Source organism: Sinohyriopsis cumingii, unplaced genomic scaffold (genome assembly GCF_028554795.1).
Source record: "Sinohyriopsis cumingii isolate HCF-2022 unplaced genomic scaffold, ASM2855479v2 utg000160l, whole genome shotgun sequence".
In the NCBI taxonomy this organism is placed as follows: Eukaryota; Metazoa; Mollusca; class Bivalvia; order Unionida; family Unionidae; genus Sinohyriopsis; species Sinohyriopsis cumingii.
The window spans coordinates 3,183,052-3,204,380 of record NW_028315873.1 but is presented as its reverse complement, the minus strand read 5'-3'; the positions used below and the strand labels follow the sequence as shown (position 1 = coordinate 3,204,380).

At 34.1% G+C, this 21,329-nt stretch overlaps 1 protein-coding gene across 12 annotated transcripts in view; it reads right to left on the bottom strand.

Moving 5' to 3' along the window:
• LOC149774642 (cytosolic carboxypeptidase 3-like) overlaps positions 1–21,329 on the bottom strand; it is a 365,035-nt gene that overhangs the window by 85,466 nt on the left and 258,240 nt on the right. For 11 of the 12 annotated variants that reach the window (XM_089944927.1, XM_089944928.1, XM_089944935.1 and 8 more), the window contains 8 exons: positions 19,589–19,777; positions 18,044–18,211; positions 16,147–16,292; positions 13,796–13,894; positions 13,109–13,251; positions 9,498–9,795; positions 4,895–5,060; positions 2,780–2,815 (listed from right to left, as the gene is read on the bottom strand). In XM_089944927.1, coding sequence (XP_089801053.1) covers positions 2,780–2,815; positions 4,895–5,060; positions 9,498–9,795; positions 13,109–13,251; positions 13,796–13,894; positions 16,147–16,292; positions 18,044–18,211; positions 19,589–19,777 — 1,245 coding nt within the window. The remainder of the gene's footprint in view (positions 1–2,779; positions 2,816–4,894; positions 5,061–9,497; positions 9,796–13,108; positions 13,252–13,795; positions 13,895–16,146; positions 16,293–18,043; positions 18,212–19,588; positions 19,778–21,329) is intronic. The other variant, XM_089944930.1, reaches the window with a different exon arrangement.

Sequence of the window (21,329 nt, the reverse complement as noted above, 5' to 3'; positions counted from 1 at the left end):
GCTACTGTGGGTCTGAATTACAGGCTGCAAAGCAATAAAGAATTCTAAATGACTGACTTTTAAAAAAAAAAGATCTAACTCTATGCATCTGAAGCATAACAGTAAATAATATACATTACACCCATGATGTAAGATGATAGCTGCCCTTCCAATGCATTCTACCTAAACATTAGACTGTTTTTGCTTTCAGACCACCTCAGTGTAGCATGGACTGAGAAGTTTTGACGGAATTTTTTATTACATGGAAGAAATAGCTGAGCTTGCCTCAATAGATTGTGGTGTCATTTTTGCAAAGAAATTTCCAGATAACTAAATGCATTATTTTATGCAAATTACTATGTGTATTACAGTGACAAAAATGTATGTACATGTTTTCAGGCACTAACAAGGTGACAAGAAATAGTCTGGACTATGGCTCTCCCATGTGACTACAGCTGTAAGACTAACTGGTTGCTAAGCATCTAAAGTAAACCAACCATGTGATTATCCAGTTAGATGTGATCTTTAGTTAGGTGACTACAACAGTCTGTATTTGTCTTCTACAGGACAGTGACTCTGTATGCCTAAAGGAGTTAAACTAGCTACTGAACTGAAATGTGGACCTAATAGATGACTAGCTACTGGAACAAAACGTGGACCTAATGGATGACTACTTAAAATAAAATGTGGACCAATGAATGACTGCTATTTAAATTAAATGTGGACCAAATGGATGACTAGCAACTGAAATGAAATGTGGACCTAATGGATGACTGCTACTGAAATGACATGTGCACCTAATGGATGACTACTTACTTAAAATGAAATGTGGATATAATGGATGACTAGCCAATGAAATGAAATGTGGACCTAATGGATGACTGTTACTAAAAAGAAATGTGGGCCTAATGGATGACTGCTACTTAAATGAAATGTGGACCTAATTGATGACTTCTAATGAAAATAAATGCGGGCCTAATAGATAACTAGCATCCTGAATGGCTGTTTAGTGGATTAAAATGTGTTTGAATTGCTAACAATTCTCTGAACCTTGACAGTTCCCTAGATGAAAATGATGATAACTAATTGAATGGGTGAAAATGAATATATAGACAAACCTTTTTCTGAAATATCTCAAATCACAAATAATACTAAATCAGTTGGAACAATGATTTAATCTTGTAATTTAAAAACAAGACAGCATAACATTTTAGGTTTTAACTGGCTCAATGATTTAATCTTGTAATTTAAAAACAAGACAGCATAACATTTTAGGTTATAACAGGCTCACATGATTCCCAAGGTCTTCATGACCAAGCTTAAACAATCTAAGTTAAGTTAATGGTAAGTGATGAACATTTGTCCAAGTTTATGGCAAGCAATGAACATTTGTCCAAGTTTATGGCAAGCGATGAACATTTGTCCAAGTTAATGGTATGCTCAAAGACACAGCGATCATCTGACTCAGTGTTAAAGTAATGGACAAATCTCATCATAAAAATCAGTTTGAGTGTCAAGTGTGGTTATGATATTGATTTTCTTTGTCAGATGAATTTATTTAATGCATATGAATCTATAAAGAAAAATGTTTAGTATTCCGTATCGAACAGCAAATTGAAAAACATTAAATGTATCAATTGCTTATTCTCAATAAGAGAGGAGAAGTCTGTTGACCAGTCTATGCTAATGTGCATGTAAGCCAGTCCAGAAGTCAAGTCGTGACACGGTAACATTAACAAAAATCATCCACAAAATTCTGTGCTTTAAAGACCAAAAACCATTTAAACAAACATTTCCCCTTGAAATGAGAGCACATCATTATTTTACCTGGTCTGTGTTAACACCAACATCCATAGTTTGCACCTGACGATGATCGGGGTAAAGGGGAGATAATTCATCAGATATTTGTAAATTAAACAAATTTTTACTCCCATTACTCATATATCAAATGCATGAGGAAAAAATAAATATTCCTGACACCAAAAATGCATGTACTTCATTATTTTGGACAAATGTAAAAATCAGACAATACAAATAATTTTCTTTGTGATTTGACCATCAACCTAAATGGCTTCATAACTATTTTTTTTTAGAAACTGAGATTTGCTCTGAAATTACAGTTAAATCAAGTGTAATGTCCCCAATTGTTTAGAAACAGCAACTACATGATATGGCCTAAGATGATGAATTTTCTACCAATGTAAGTGATAAGCAATTGATCTACTTTCCAAATAAGGTGCTATCTACCCATGGTAACGTTTGACTGTCATCTTTAACTATTACATTACCATGTTCACAACAGCTTGGACCTCACAGGTCTTTGTTGTTTAAACTTAACAGTCTCACACTCTTGGAAATTTCTAGGGAAAATACAAAAATGGCACTCAATGATGCAAATAAAAAAGAGTGCAAAACCGGTAAACAAACTTCTTTTAAAACTACGAATTAAGAAAATGAGACAATTGTTCTCCTTTCTACAACTGTACATTAGCCTTTTACATTTCTACATATAATTCTGTGTTGATTTTGTATTTTCAGCGAGAAACTTCAAAAGGTGTGATGATGTAAATTTTGTCATTTACAAAAAAATGCTCATTACGATATTAGGATTAGTACTGTCAACACAACACATTATCATGTCAAACTCCCCCATATCCTGCTTAATGGAAAACAATAGAGTTCCAAGCTGAAATGAAGTTTTCTGTAAGTACCGATAACAAGCAGGATGAGTCATGACTGTTCTGATTATATCAATTACTACAAGTTACTACAGGGCTGTGTTAAAAAAAAAAACACTTACCATGTGGGATTTTGTGGCACATTGAAAACATGCGTTCTATAACAATTGTATAGCAAAACAGTTCATGCAAACTTATAGAAGTTAATCAATGTGTGTGTGTGTGTGTGTGTGTGTGTGTGTGTGTGTGCATGTGTCTGTTTGTGTGCTACATAAAGTTTCATGCTACATTGAGAAACAACACAATTTATTCCAGAAACAGTTTCGACTCATGGACCATCTCCAAGGTTTATCTATCTGCATTTAATGGTTTGCACAAATCAAGATTTCATCTGACTCTAAAAACATTAAGTTTTAAATCCTTTGATAATGTACACTGTTTGAAAGCATTTGATATGTATGCTGTTTTAAATCATTAGATATTGTACACTGTTTTTAAATTAGATATTGTACACTCTTTATACCATTAGATAATGTACACATTTATTTCATTAGACAATGTACACTGTTTTAAATTAGATATTGAACACTGTTTAAATCATTTGATAATGAACACTGTATTAAAACATTAAATAACATACAGTTCTAAATCTTTAGATAACAAACACTGTTTGCCAATAGTATTATTGTGAATGTTATGATATTCTGATGTCATGTGATAATTATACAGTATCTGCCTATATACGTTACTGGCAAATTATTTAATGGGAATGTGTGCTTTATTTGATACTGTGTGTTACAGTCTGTGTTTTAATGGGAGCATTACTTTTGTAAATTTTGCTTCCATAATGTGTTGTGAAAATGTTATGCTTGTGAAACTACTGTATCTAAAATATGAATAAAAATAAATAAAACTCTGTTAATATCATGCTGTCAGAATATATTCAGAATTGCATACATACACTGCAGGAATACACTGAGAAAGTGTATACATACACTGCAGGAATACACTGAGAAAGTGTATACATACACTGCAGGAATACACTGAGAAAGTGTATACATACACTGCAGGAATATACTGAGAAAGTGTATACATACACTGCAGGAATACACTGAGAAAGTGTATACATACACTGCAGGAATATACTCAGAAAGTGTATACATACACTTTAGGAATACACTGAGAAAGTGTATACATACACTGCAGGAATACACTCAGAAAGTGTATACATACACTGCAGGAATATACTCAGAAAGTGTATACATACACTGTAGGAATATACTCAGAATGTCTATACATACACTGTTGAAATATACTCAGAAAGTGTATACATACACTGTTGGAATATGTTCAGAAAGTGTATATATACAACGTGAAAAATTATTCAGAAGTGCATAGATAGACCTTAGAAACATACTCAAAAAGTGTATAAATACAGTGTAGGAATATACTCAGAAAGTGCATACATACACTGTTTGAATATATTTAGAAAGTGTATACATTCACTGTAGCAAGAGAAGGTTATGGGAGATACAGAAGGAAAGTATGTTAACAATTTGCATGCAGTGTAAATCATTCACCAATACAAATTCAAATTTAATTCTTACAAAATTATTGAAAAGGAAAGAGATTTTTAAAAATCCAAAATGCAGATGACACTAAAAACCAAGTTATGACAAACCAATTAAAAACAATAAAGTTTGTCACAAAATAAAACTCTAATAAATATACAGAAATATTTGCAGATATAAATTTGGTTAAAAAAGTGAATAAAATATGAAAAGAAAGCATTAGAAGGGTCTTAAAAAATTAACAAGAACAGAAAAGACTGGATTATTAAAAACAATTTAAAAGTTTCAAAATAAAATTCTAATAAACTATGCAGAAATATTTACAACAACACATACACACAAATCTAAAAAGGGAATCAAACTATTATGATGGAGCAGAACATTATTGAACTGACTGACCCCAATCTGAAATTCTAAGAAAACTTAAAACACAGTAGGATACAGGTCGTCTGAAGCAACTTGGAGCTTAGCTAAACTAAAGCCCAATTACAAATGAGATTGGAACTTTACCAAAATAAATAAATTTAGCACAAAAAACTGTAGGAAAGGTACCAGTTTTTCTGTTAACATATCCAGTGGGCTGCTTAATTTCTAGAATGAGGTCAGTCATCATTTATTTAACCATGGAAACCATATAGAACTTTTGGAAACCATGAAAGTGCTTACCCCATTTGACTTGCACTCAGACCCTTTCTTGTCCCCACTTCCAGACCCTCCTTTCCGCTCCTGTTGCTCTTTGTCTCTCTGTTTCTTTGTTTTTCGTTTCTTCTTCTTAGGTTTCGTCTCGGGTAGCCTTAGTTCAGGTTCTGATTCACTGTCACTGTCACTAGAACTATTGGAATAAAATACAAAGTCATAACTTGGTTTCTTGCTGTTTTAACTTAACAAAGTGTTGAGTTCCCTCATCACAGAACCTCTCAATATAACAATGCCCTTCTTATAACGACAATGGATTGCATTTGTGTGATCAAATTATCTTTTTGTCACAGCTATTTAACTGACCTCTCTGACCAGTATACTGACTACATAATAACAAATTCAAATGACCTGCTGACCAATTTAATCACCCAATTTAGTGATTACCTAACATCAATTCACAAGATGTGAGGTCACCTGTACTGTCAGTAGTTCAACAATGTCACCAGTATGGGCAAGTCAAGTGGAATGTCAGGAGTCCAGTGGGTCACCTGTATTTGTCAGTCAAGTGGACAGCCATGAGCCCAGCAGGTCACCTGTACTGGTCAGTAAAGTGGACTGTTAGGAGCCCAGTGGGTCACCTGTATAGGTCAGTGTAGCAGAATGTTAGAAGTGCAGCAGATCATTAAAACCCAGTAGTCACTAATCCACTGGAGCAGTGAGAATGACCAGTGGTCCACTATAATAAAAGTTAAGAATTTAAGAAATAATCATGAGCTGGCATTTCCCTTAATGTGTATTGGGATCAATGAGTATCTACCAAGATCCTGCAATCAGCCAGAATAAATGTTCATGACTAAAATATACATCTTTTAAACTACTCATCCACTTGTCAAGTAAATTAGTGTGATTACTGTCAAAACAGTATTCACACAGGATCAACTAGCCTGGCGTTCTGCCCCCAAGTACTGATCTCATTTCTGATTACAGCAAAATGTATAAGGTGTCGTCAGGCTGGTATGTCATCTCAATGAATACTCCAGAATTGTCCAGAACAATGAGTACATTGTGCAGTGACAATTGTGGAAATTTGCAAGCTGTGAAGCTGCCACTAAAATGGCAAAAATAAGATAATGACAAGAGACAGACAGATATACGGAGGGGAAACAGAGGGAGAGGGAGAAAGAGATTGAAAATATGAAGAGACTAAAAAAGAACTAGAAATGTTGGGTAAATGAACGTAAATAGTTTAGCGCAACCCAGGAAAGCCTGTGATGTTGTGAACTTTCTGCACAGAGTAGTTGGAGAAATATGAACGTGTGCAGAGAACATCTTTCATTGACACATCTAAAAACTGGTATAAATCATCCCTGGAATCACAAAATGCAAGCTTTCTACACTTAATGACAGAGGGATATGTGAAATCGAAACTTAAAGTTGTTCCTCAGTAGTAGAGCAAACTGTGGGATCTTAAAGAGGCCCGAACATGAACTTTTCACGAGTCTTGCTGGTGAAATACGGCTGTTTCTGTTTTAATAAAGATTCTGTTAGAAACTGAAAAGACATCTGTTTGATTTTAGCAGGATTCATGAAATTCAGGCACTTAGTTTTGGCATGTTACAACAAGCTTTTGGTGTTTATTTACATTTTTGATGGCATGTTACAACAAGCTTTAGGTGTTTATTTACATTTTTGATGGCATCTTACAACAAGCTTTTGGTGTTTATTTACATTTTTGATGGCATGTTACAACAAGCTTTTGGTGTTTATTTACATTTTTGATGGCATGTTACAACAAGCTTTAGGTGTTTATTTACATTTTTGATGGCATCTTACAACAAGCTTTTGGTGTTTATTTACATTTTTGATGGCATGTTACAACAAGCTTTTGGTGTTTATTTACATTTTTGATGGCATGTTACAACAAGCTTTTGGTGTTTATTTGCACTTCACTGGCATGTTACAACAAATTTTTAGTTTTCTTTTGACAACTGAATTTAATTTTTGATGGAATATTACAAAATTTCTGTTTTTGATAGGTACTTTGATGACATTTAGGCACTTCAGTTTTCTTTCGACAATTCAGTCGCATTTTTGACAGCATGAAGCAATATTCTGATGTCAAGGAAAAGAGTACTTAGAGTAAATGGGTCAAATAACACATAAAATGTGTCTAATCTAGGAAATGAGTACTTATAGTAAGTGGGTCAAATAACACCTAAATGTGTATACTCAAGGAAATGAGTACTTATAGTAAATGGGTCAAATAACACCTAAATGTGTATACTCAAGGAAATGAGTACTTAGAGTAAATGGACCAAATACCACTTAAAATGCGTCTAATCTAGGAAATGAGTACTTAGAGTAAATGGGTAAAATAACACCTAAAATGTGTCTACTTTTGGAAATGAACTCATGATGCAACAGGTTTATGTTATTGCCATACTGCTTACAGTATAGATAGTTTCTTCTGTTGGGCAACTGGGGATATTTTCATTATATTCCATTAGGGGATTGTGGATATTTTCATTTTATTCCATTAGGGTACTGGGGATATTTTCATTATATTCCATTAGGTGACTGTGGATAGTTTCATTATATTCCATTTGGGGACTGGGGATATTTTCATTAAATTTATTAGTGGGCTGGGGATATTTTCATTATATTACATTAGGTGACTGGGGATAATTTCATTATATTCCATTAGGGTACTGGGGATATTTTCATTACATTCCATGTGGGGACTGGGGATATTTTCATTATATTCCATGTGGGGACTGGGGATATCTTCATTATATTCCATTAGGGTACTGGGGATATTTTCATTATATTCCATTAGGGTACTGGGGATATTTTCATTACATTCCATTTGGGGACTGGGGATATCTTCATTATATTCCATTAGTGGACTGGGGATATTTTCATTATATTCCATTAGGTGACTGGGGATATTTTCATTATATTCCATTAGGGGACTGGGGATATTTTCATTATATTCCATTAGGGTATTGGGGATATTTTCATTATATTCCATTAGGGGACTAGGGATATTTTCATTATATTCCATTAGGGGACCATGGATATTTTCATTATATTCCATTAGGGGACCATGGATATTTTCATAATATTCCATTAATGGACTGGGGATATTATTCATTAAATTCTAATATGGAACAGGGGATATTTTTGCTATATTTTATTAGGGGACTGGGGATATTTTCATTAGACTCTATTAGGGGAATGAGATATTTTCAATATATTCTATTTGGGGACTGGATATAGTTTCATTATATTCTATTAGGGGACTGTGGATATGTACAATATATTCTATTAGGAGGGTGTGGATATTTTCACTGTATTCTATTTGGGGACTGGACATTTGTATTATATTCTATTAGGGGACTGGGATATTTTCAATGCATTCTATTTGGAATTTTGGGACATTTTCATGATATTCTATTATGGGACTATTTAATATTTTCATTATCTTCTATATCCTCTATATCCTTAATCAATAATATTTTTATAAAATTAAAAGAGTAGTTTTACTGTTGCAAAATAAGTTTTACCTGTAGCATGTCAGCAGGGTTAGTGCCATTGATATTGAAGATGCCAATGGTAGTTTTACCTGTAACATGTCAGCAGGGCTAGTGCCATTGATATTGAAGATGCCAATGGTAGATTTACCTGTAACATGTCAGCAGGGCTAGTGCCATTGATACTGAAGATACCAATGGTAGTTTTACCTGTAACATGTCAGCAGGGCTAGTGCCATTGATACTGAAGATACCAATGGTAGTTTTACCTGTAACATGTCAGCAGGGCTAGTGCCATTAATATTGAAGACACCAATGGTAGTTTTACCTGTAACATGTCAGCAGGGCTAGTGCCATTGATATTGAAGATGCCAATGGTAGTTTTACCTGTAACATGTCAACAGGGCTAGTGCCATTGATACTGAAGATGCTAATGGTAGTTTTACCTTTGTAAATTGAGTTATCTCTTTAATGTGTTGGCAAACATGACACAGACATTAGTGAAAGTGTGTGTGTGATTTGGATTTTTAACGTAGCTTTAACAATTTTTCTGTCATATCACTACAATGTCTGCAGTGTGACAATTTTATAGTGATGTCTAGCACTGGGGCATCATGCCGCAGACATGTAGCATGATGTCCCACCCACCCACTCACATTATACTGACAGCAGGCCGACCAGTCCTAACACTAACCTCTTAATGCTGAGCACCAAGTGAGACAGCTGTTAGTACCATTTCTGTAAATCTTTGGTATGACTTGGCTGGGGATTAAACCCACAACCTCCCGCATCCGAGGTGGACGCTCTAACCACTAGGCCACTGGAGCAGTCATTTGTGAAAGTAAAATCACCATTAATATCAATAAATAATCAGCATGTGTTGAACAAATTAGTTCAAAATAGCAGAGGCAATAATTAATTCTGGCACTACATCACAGGGAAGGTTGAGATTTTAGAAAGATATCAAGATTTCTGACACTTACTGTGAATTTTTTACTGCTGTAAATTTTAAAATTTCACCAGTCAGAAAGTGTGTTCCCTGATCTTTAGCCCACTTTAATTAAAATCTCAATTAATTCATGGCATTTGATACTTACTCAGATTCATCAAGCGTCTCTGTCACCTTGAGTTGAGCTAACAATTTCAAACAACCATCCATTGTTTTGAGAGATGCATTTTCAAGTATATTGTTAATATCCATTTTACTGAGAATGCTATTCTGATGGTCCTTGGCAGTTTTGTTCTTTTTCCCTTTACTTTCACTAGAATTTTCAAAAGCACCATTTGAATCAGTATCGTAAGCTTTCACATTGCCGTCGTCTGAAAATCGATCCGACTCAGAAGAATACTCAGCGGGAAAGTCCTCCATTTTCTGACCAGTACCATCTTGAAATTCTGGAAAGGGCATGACAGAGGAAGAATGTTAAAGTCACTAGAAGAATTCTATAAAGAGAGTCAATTCCCTTATATTTGCCTTAATTCAAAGTATGATCACATGACAACTAAAAATGCATCTTAGGACCATTGTAATGGAGATGTCCAAACTTAAAGTGTAAATCTGTCTCAAAACAATTAAAGACCTTATAAAGTTGCCAATAAACAACTTTTTGAATGTGCCTTGTATAAAAAGGTCTTATAAACTTGAAAATGTGTTTTTACATTATTTTGTGCTGTTTTTTATCAATACTGACTTTTACAAGTATTTTAATATTTTTGTGTCTGCGCGTGTGTCTCTGTGTGTGTGTGTGTGTGAAATCATTCTAATTATGATAGCTGGATAATAAAAAGCAGCAAATGCACATAAAAGTTATGCAAATTTCCTTGTGTGTCTACACATAAAAGACCCATAATAATTACAGTACACTTGTGTGTGTCTACACATTACAGATCCTAACACAACTTCACATGTGTACACATTAAAGACCACCACTAATTACACAACTTCACTTGTGTGTTGATGACAATTACTCTTTCAAATCCTGAATGCAGCTCAGAGGGAGTTCAGTTGGAGATCAAATAGTGACAGGAGGTCAGTGCAAAGATGTGTGATAGCATCTATCTCTACATTTGTGGAAAAAGAGCTGTAATGTATCTTTCTGAAGATTACACAATTACCTTGAATAATTGTCTTCCCTTATTCAGGTGGTGTAGACATAAAACACTAGGTGGTTTTGATAATAAGCACAATGTGGCGGTGATGTTAGACACTAGGCACTGATGACATTAACACCAGGTGGTGGTGACATTAAACACCAGGATATGGTGACCTTTAAAGTGTTGACATTATATTCCAGTTGGGGGTGACATTAGATAAGAAGTTTGTGACATCAAATGCCAGATGATGGTCACACACACATACACACACAAATACACACACACACATCCTAATATTCAAAGACAAAGGCTGACTAAGAAAAAAAATTGTATCACTTAGGCAATAGACGAGTTGAAGTGGTTCTTTAAACTGGTGGGTAGAGTTTCTAATAATTTTAATTTGGAATAATTTTAATTATTGAAGCAAGCTGCTATTAAAAGCAAACAGCACCAACAAATTCAAATAACCTTTAATTTTGAGGTATACAATCATTCATTCATTATCCATCCATCCATTCTAACTGATGTATAATTTATACTTAAAAAAAAGAATTTATTGCATCAATTTTGTCATCTATTGATGAAGTTCAACACACTGGTGGCATGTCCAGCTAAAAACTAGATATAGCAATGACTTTGTACATGCCCCTTGTTATGTCTAGCCACACCAATATTAACTTTAATAAAATAAAAACTCTCATTGACAAATAAGGGTCTCTTGTTTTCAACAATTTATATTGGAAATTATTCAGAGATTTTCCTTGTTTCCAATTTCACATTTCTGAAAGCATTAAATGTTGATACTTATTTGCTTTAAGAATTTTGAATTTTGTTAAGAATATCTGCCCTAAAAAATAAAATGCATGTATGGACCAAATGCAATGTTAATGCATACTGCAATGTTAATGCATAATGCAATGTTAATGCATAATGCAATGTTAATTGATAATGGAATGTTAATGCATAATGGAATGTTAATGCATAATGGAATGTTAATGCATAATGCAATGTTAATGCATAATGGAATGTTGATGCATAATGTAATGTTAATGCATAATGCAATGTTAATGCATAATGCAATGTTAATGCATAATGCAATGTTAATGCATAATGCAATGTTAATGCATAATGCAATGTTAATGCATAATGGAATGTTAATGCATAATGCGATGTTAATGCATAATGCAATGTTAATGCATAATGCAATGTTAATGCATAATGGAATGTTAATGCATAATGCAATGTTAATGCATAATGGAATGTTAATGCATAATGCGATGTTAATGCATAATGCAATGTTAATGCATAATGCAATGTTAATGCATATCGCAATGTTAATGCATAATGGAATGTTAATGCATAATGCAATGTTAATGCATAATGCAATGTTAATGCATAATGGAATGTTAATGCATAATGGAATGTTAATGCATAATTCAATGTTAATGCATAATGCAATGTTAATGCATACGTGTTTGGCCAGAACAAATAGATTATACATGTACATAGGAATTTGCTTCATCCCAAGTGATAGGTGAATCATACAAGGACAGGCTCAATAAAATTTCCTTGGCAGCACATTAAACTAAGTGGTAGGGAATCCAAAGTTAGGTAAATCTGCAAACAGGGGACATAACTCCTGTTCAGGCTGTTGAATGCTAGAAATCATTCAAGGTCTCTTTAATGTCAATGTGCATAATAAATTTGTTTGAAATCAATCATTCATTTGTAAAAGTTATGATACAGAAACCAAAAATGGATGAACTTTCAGGGACAATAACTGAAATTAAAAACACATTCAAGGCAACATCAGGTTCCTAGCCAGTGTTTTGTACATTGCATGGGTTTAAGCTCAGAATAAAGTGAACCCTGACACTGTACCTATAGAATCATTTGATATTTAGACAAGAATTCAGTATCTAGCAGATAATACAGAGAAACCTAAGCTATGTCAATGGGCAACCAAGGGACATAACTCCAGCCATGAATGCAACGAAACCCAAGTTAGGTCAACAGGCAATCAAGGGACATAACTCCAGTGGATAATACAGAGAAACCTAAGTTAGGTCAATGGATAACCAAGGGACATAACTCCAGCACACAATTCAGGTCTCAAACTTAGTATGTATAAAGAATAAAGCTGCATTTCAAATTTGGTTTAATTCCAAAATCTAATTCCAGGAAGACAGGAATAACCCACAAGCCTTAACTCCCACAAGTTTTATTCCTACAATCCTTGGGAAAGATATATTGTAGAGACAAAAGTTAAGATGTCATAATACGTCTACGGAAAAAACCCAGAAATGATTGGAAATGAACTTTCTTAGTCCTATGAACAAACAGCTGCAAATCAAAATTTATTTATATCAAACAGTCCCCAGTAAAGTTATCCTGCTGAAAGAAAATTGTTGACTGGCATATGGAGAGACAGACTAGTAAATGGATGGACAAAGACACTGGTACATGGATTGACATTCAGGGAAACTCTAACTCATAAAAGAAAGCTAAGAGAATGTATGATAATTAAATCTCAATGAACAAGAAATACACAAAGGCACTTGGAAGAAACAAACAAACAGAAAACAAACATGGCTGAAGCATGCATCAGATTCACCTGTAGCTGGCATAGTTGATGCCCTTTCTGCACGAGCCACAGCACGAAGGTTGGGCAGTCGTACATTACTGTTAGCATCTTTCTTCTGTAATACTTGTAGAGTAAGGTATCTTGTCAGATCCAGAATAATCTCAGTGTGTTTGCTGGAAAGTAAAGAGTGAGGTTTTTTGTCCAAAAGGTAAATTTTCAAAACATTCACAAAAGCTTTAAAAAACAAATCTCCAAAAGCAGCCTTAATATCTGATGAAGATTAAGTTTAAAAGTAAAATTTAATGAATCTAGGTCAAATAATTTTCATGTTACCATAAATAAAGTGGAATCTGGACTGGCATACAGAGATATGAATGTATGGATGAGCGGACATACAAATAGAGAGCTGTTGATGTGGAGCATAAAAACCGTGCCATGTGATCTTGATTTCTTTAATACAAGACAATCAGACCAATAAAGTGTGAACAAATAAATGTCATTCAGTGATAAACGTTAGCTTAAGCTTAAATTTCAAGTAATTCCAAGATATACTCATGTTTGCAGAGGAGCATGTCATTTTCAGCATCTTTCAAAACATTTTTAATTACTTATGAAGCACCTAAACAGTTTTGATTTAAAAAGTCTTTTTCATTGCAATTTTTTGTTTTACACAAAAATAAAATTGTACATAAAAAATAGGAAGGAAATGTAACTTACGCTTTGTCTTCCTGAACACGTTGGTACTCTAACACAGATTGGCATAGGGCTTTACCCATTTCCATAAAATCGGCTATATTGAAATGTCGACAATTTTCCCTGCAAATGTAACAATACAAGTCTTTAAAACAACTTTATCTAAACAGAAATCTCAATTCTGATTCAAACTGTACACTATATTTTACTGTAACAAATTAAACATGACCTAACACTAAACGTATGTTATAACATCCCGCTTAAATACATGTGATAATTTCCTATTTCCTGGGAATGACCTTGTATGTATATATGATAACAGGTGAGATGGTTTTTATATATAATTTCCTGTTTATTAGCCTACAGGTGCATTAAATATATGCATTTTTTATAATGACAGTGTCACCTAATAACACCAAAAAAAAATATTATTTTTTTAGCACAGAATATGTGTTAGAAATCAACTCTGAAACCAAGAACTACGTTCTGCAATCAAAATTCCATCCAAGACAAACATCTATCAGTCTGTTTCTTCTGATGTAAAATCATCAATAAATAATCTGATGATGATAATGGACACTGTAATGCTAACTTTTTTTCTTAGCAACTCAGGTACAATACATCTTCAAATATCCATTTTTCATGTATTAAACCTTGTATTGTTGACATCAGGTCAAAATTCACTAGATGAACAGGTGCAGTCATTTACTCCCGATATGTGCAGTGCAGATCATATTGAATTAGTTTCACCGATAATTTTATCAGACTTATCTTTATAAACTTAGTATGTAATTTGTGGCTGGCACAACAAGGATATAATCCTTCAGAAAACTACAGTGAATTATTATTTCCTTTTACTATGTTAATTCCAAAATTAATATGTTTAAAAAGATTAAAGAATGAAAGTATATCTGATCAGAAGAAACACACCATGCTCTCAACATATAAAACTTCTCTCCTTGTAATACACCATCTGGTTAATATACAAAAGTTCTCTCTTTATAAATATAATACCCACATAAAAGACTTCTCTTCTCATAATATCCCACCTGCTAAAAAGACAAAACTTCACTCCTTGTATTATACAGTTCACTTAATGTACATAACTTCTATCTTTTTTAAATTCACTACCTGCTTAAAATATAACAACTTTTTTCCTTGCAATATACTACCCATTTAATATGCAAAACTTATCTCCTTATAAATATACCACCTGTTATGATAGAAAACTTGTCTCCTATTAAATGAATTAAAAACAATAATCTATATTTCTATGAAGATAAAAGTTGTGTTACAACAATTGGCAAAATATTTTTTATACTAATTTGTCACTGAATCAAATGGAAGCAGGAAATATAACGAACCCCATGATACATATTTTCAAGCTCAATGTGCTTATTTCAATTTAATTTAAAGATTTTTAAATAATGCCACTTTATATAAACCAGTTATGAAGACTGATGGGCCAATAAAAACTCCATACATTTTATGAAAATATAAAAATTTTAAACACAATTTCCAGATTTTAAGTTTGGAAATGCTATTTGTTTCTGAGATAATTCATGTGACACCTTAATAGCACTTACATCTCTAATTTAAGATATTCATTTCAAATAGTTTGGAAATTAATGAGGTAGACAACTTTATACACGTCTGGACAAGATCATTGTTTTTTGGTGGGTTTAATTAAGCCCATTTTCAGAACATGGCAGGCTTCACATGGCAGCCAGTATTATGATGGTGGAAGAACCCAGAAAACCCAAGGAAGCACCACTGACCCCAGGGAAGCTACTGGCAAGCTTTCTCGCAAACACAATATGGCCAAGCCAAGACTCGAATCCACACAAAGAGAAGTGAGATGTCATTGATCAACTTATATCATATACAAAGAAAAGAAACTCGTCCAGTCCATAATGAATAAAGCACTCCCTCACCATAACATCCCTCATTACAACATAGATCATGTTATAAATGACTATGACCATGCATTCAATTTCATTAAACGGTAGCAAAGTTATTCATATCACGCACTTCATTAAAAGGAAATCTTACTGTAGGTTGGTACCTGTATACTCCATGGCACCCAGTGAAGTGTTATAATGAGGTAGTCTGTATCTTGTACTTCATCACAAGATAGTTTTAGTAAAAGGCAGTATACTCTCTGACTCTCATGCAAAGTGTTATAACGAGGGTGTACTGTATAAACAACTTTATTATAAGTGGTCTTCCTATAAGATTATATAGTACTGTATAATTAACTTTTATTATAAGTGGTCTTCCTATAAGATGATATACTCTATGACTCTTACGCACAGTTTTATAATGAGGGAGCACTCATTCATGTGAAAAGCATTAGTTAACCTTGAACTACTAACCTGTTTATAGAGGTTCCACTGAATGTGGCTTCTAATGTAAAACTGTTGTATATTCTCATTTGTCTCCACATTACAACTCGACCTGTGGCCTCTTTACATCTCCTAATGTGAAACTTGCAGAAGGGGAAAGAAAATTTCTCAGGAGCCTGAAAAAAGTGTGAATTTGATCAAAATGGTGATTTTTCATTCATTTAAACAGAAAAACATATAAAAAAGTGAGCAAAAAACCGAGGATAGCTGATAATTCACAACCCCAGGAAGTGATAATCATCAAAGGTTGTTTTTAATGAAGGTTCCGGAAAATGAACTGGAGGCATGGAATGGAACAAAATACCGTGATGAACATTTTATCAGTTTACACAATTCAGCTGCTTTACCTTCTTATGTGGTGAACTAAAACCTTCCATTCTTTTGCAATTTAAAGAATCAATTCTGGGTCACAAATGAAGTTGAACTTAATTGCTGTCATTCACTAATGCAGATATGAAACTGTTATTTGACTAATCTGAACTCCTCTACGTTTTATTCTGAACAAAACAGTCATTTTTTCAAGTAATACTATATGTAATGCAGTCAACTTGTCTCCATAGCAGACAATCCTCTAGACCTAGTTTTCATTTTACCAAAGATTTGCAAAGGTTAAGGTAAAAAATTTCAATGACATTCAGTCATTTTAAAAAAAGTCATAAATCAGTGATAAAAATTTGGGGGAGTTTTTCCTCAATTATTTTTAGTACTGCAAAAGCAAAAGTAATTTAAAGAAAATGAAGTTAGAGAAACAGTTTTGTAAGGGGGCATATTAGTCATATTTTTCACCATGATCAATAAGTTGTTAATAGGAAAGAGGTGATTAATAAATACACGTATTTAAAGATCTAAAGGGTTTAATTCCCAGAAGCTGAGGAGATTTAATTCAAAATTATACATTTATGTTGCTAGGTGAAATTGTATCTGTAGCAGCTGTAGCAGATGCCAATCAACGACACCAACATAACAAATATTCCACTGGACAGCTGACCAAGACAGTTAGGTGTAAATGTTTACCTTATTTTCTTCAGGACTGACATCATTTACATCAGACAAGGAATCAATCAGGAACATAATGGGAGATGGAAAGACTTTGATGAATATAGCACACAGTCTGAAATCTTTATAATTTCCACAGTGCTTGTCTAACTGTCATGTAATATTTACTTCATGCCAGTTTTTATATTGTGTAAACACTATTTACATCACACTGGTACATACAGTCCCTCTGTCAACTGCCACTAAATATACCCCACTGGTACATACAGTCCCTCTGTCAACTGCCACTAAATATACCCCACTGGTACATACAGTCCCTCTGTCAACTGCCACTAAATACACCACACTGGTACACACATTACCTCAGTCAACTGCCACTAAATATACCACACTGGTACATACAGTCCCTCTGTCAACTGCCACTAAATATACCACACTGGTACATACAGTCCCTCTGTCAACTGCCACTAAATATACCACACTGGTACATACAGTCCCTCTGTCAACTGCCACTGAATATACCACACTGGTACAAACAGTCCCTCTGTCAACTGCCACTAAATATACCACACTGGTACATACAGTCCCTCTGTCAACTGCCACTGAATATACCACACTGGTACATACAGTCCCTCTGTCAACTGCCACTAAATATACCACACTGATACATACAGACCCTCTATCAACTACCAAAAAATATACCACACCAGTACATATCAGCTCTCTGTCAACTACCAATAAATATACACCACCAGTACATAGTGGCTCTCTGTCAACTACTACTTTTTACATCACAGCAGTACATACAGGCATTCTGTCAACTACAATTAATTTATAGGAACGCATATTCCATTTCAGGGTAAAATCTTACCTTTTGTGCCATTAACCATGGAAAAAGGCGTTCATTTAAAAAGGCCCTTGCTACTGACATTCCTGAGGGAGCTGCATCTGGGTCAACGCTGTCTGTTGATGTGTTATTGCCGTACATGAATACATTATGCTTCCGACTGTGTCCATGAAGATCACAGTATAATATCACCTGTAATAAATGAATTGTGTTAAGGATATTGATTTTATATGACACTCAATGAAGATTGCAGTATAATATTACCTGATATTGAGTCTCATGATAAGTCAATAATAATGTGACACCATGTACAAGTACATTTAGGACGTATCAGTATACTGTACCCCAGTACTATATGCCTCATTATAATGTACCCCAAAATAGTAGATGCCCCATTTCAATGTAACCCAGTAATAGATGCATCAGTATACTGTACCTAGTGGTACCTGTCTCAGTATAATGCACTCCCAGTATTAGATGCCCCATTATAATGTACTCCAGTATTAGATGCCCCATTATAATATAACCCAGTAATAGATGCATCAGTATAATGTACCCTAGTGGTACCTGCCTCACTGTAATGTACTCCAGTATTATATGCCTCATTATAATTTACCCCATTATTACATGTATCAGTATAATGTACCATGGTAGTACATTTATCAGTATATTGTATCCCTGTATTAGATGCCTCATTATAATGTATCTAGTATTAGATGCATCATTATAATGTACCATAGTAGTAAATGCCTCAGTATATTGTATCACTGTAATAGATGCCTCACTATAATTTACCCCTAAATTATATGCCTCATTATAATTTACCCTAGTATGGTGTCAGTATAATGTACCCTAGTAGTACATGCCTCAGAATATTATACCCCAGTGTCATATGCATCAGTATGATGTACCTTAGTTCATGCTTCAATAGTATTTACCCATTATTAGGCACCTCATTATAATGTACACTTGAATTATATGCATCAATAAAATGTACCTCAGTATTAGACACCATTATAACACTGTCCCTTTTACAATGTGGGTATGGTCATGGCAAACAGTAGGTATCACCATTTTCTCAAAATTTGTGTGTGTGTGTGTTATCTTGATTTTTTAACGTAGCTTTAACAATTTTTTCAGTCACATCGCTATGATGTCTGCAGTGTGGCAGTTTATAGTGATGTCTAGCACTGGTGCATCATGCCTCAGACATGTAGCATGATGTCCCACTTAGTCACATTATCCTGACACCAAGCCGACCAGTCCTAATACTAACTTCTCAGTGATGAGCGCCAAGTGAGGCAGCTGTTAGTACTATATTTATAAGTCTTTGATATGACTCAGCCAGGTATTGAACCCACAACATCACACATCCAAGGCAGACATTCTAACCACTATGCCACTGGAGCAGTCAAAATTGGTAAAAAATCAGATATAGTCTTCGATATGTTGATGCTACTGCTTTCACCAATGTTGTCAATACTGCTGGAAAAGTTATACCTAGATTGCCATCTGCTAATGCTACCTTTGCAATTAAACATGCATTTGAAAAGTTTATAATGATCCTACCTCATGTTTCTTGAGGATCTCATCTATCATGTATTTGGTGTGCCAGACAGTCGGGAAACTCTCCTTCTTGGGATGGCGATAGTTCCTGTTAAGGTCACGAGCAGCCATTGAGCAACGGTAGTTACCCACAATCACACCATCAGGGTTCAACATTGGAATAATTTTGAAGATAAACCTATTGCGAAGTTCCTAGAAATAAGAAAGTTTATATATCTGAATTTAAAGAGAATTATACCCATAATGTATTTTATTCCAATATTTGATATTTCCTAATAAAACATGAGAAACAAGTATCAACACTACTTTGTGTGAACATAGTTTACATCAGATTCTGTCAAATGTAACAATAAATTGTACAACAATATTTGCTTTGCCTTTATTTCTGTGGGGAAAAGATCACAATATTTTATATTCTAATTTAAATTATGTCTCATATCTTTAGCGGAGATGCCAATGTGGATGGTACAGGTTGTTGTCACAGGGTTTAATGCCATTTTTCAGCACAATATAGTCTATACATGGTGACCAGTATAAATGGTGGAGGAAGAAACAGGGAAAACCCTGGAAAGAACCACCAACACACAAGAAGCTACTTGCAAGCTTTCTCACATAATCACATTGGCTATGCCTGAGACTTGAACCCATGCAGACTGAGGTGGGATAGCAGTGATCCATGATGGTGAGTGCTTTAGACCACTCAACAACTCAAAATGGTACAGAGAAAGATGGTTACTAACCAAGTAACTGGTACAGAAAACATTGGTTGCTTCCCAATCAGGTGGTACAGAAAATGATGGTTACTGATCAAACAGATGGTACAGAAAACAATGGTTACTAACCAAGTGGATGATACAGAGAACAATGGTCACTAACCAAGTGGATGGTACAGAGGACAATGGTCACTAACCAAGTGGATGGTACAGAGAACAATGGTCACTAACCAAGTGGATGGTACAGAGGACAATGGTCACTAACCAAGTGGATGGTACAGAGAACAATGGTCACTAACCAAGTGGATGGTACAGAGAACAATGTTCGCTAACCAAGTGGATGGTACAGAGAAATATGGTTACTAAACAAGTGGATGGTACAGAAAATGATGGTTACTAATATTTACAAGCAATGTGATGGAAAACCTCCATTTACCAGTAATGTAATGGAAAATCTCCATTTACCAGCAATGTGATGGAAAATCTTCATTTACCAGCAATGTGATGGACAACATCCTTTTACCAGCAAAGTGAAGGAAAACTTCCATTTACAACAGCATTATGACATGACAGCATGTAAGCATGTAATGTAATACACAACATCATAAAGTAAACATGTAATGTAATACACAACATCATAAAGTAAACATGTAATGTAATACACAACATCATAAAGTAAACACGTAATGTATTACACAACATCATAAAGTAAACATGCAATGTAATACACAACATCATAAAGTAAACATGTAATGTAATACACAACATCATAAAGTAAACATGTAATGTATTACACAACATCATAAAGTAAACATGTAATGTATTACACAACATCATAAAGTAAACATGTAATGTATTACACAACATCATAAAGTAAACATGTAATGTAATACACAACATCATAAAGTAAACATGTAATGTAATACACAACATCATAAAGTAAACATGTAATGTAATACACAACATCATAAAATAAATATGTAATGTAATATACAACATCATAAAGTAAACATGTAATGTATTACACAACA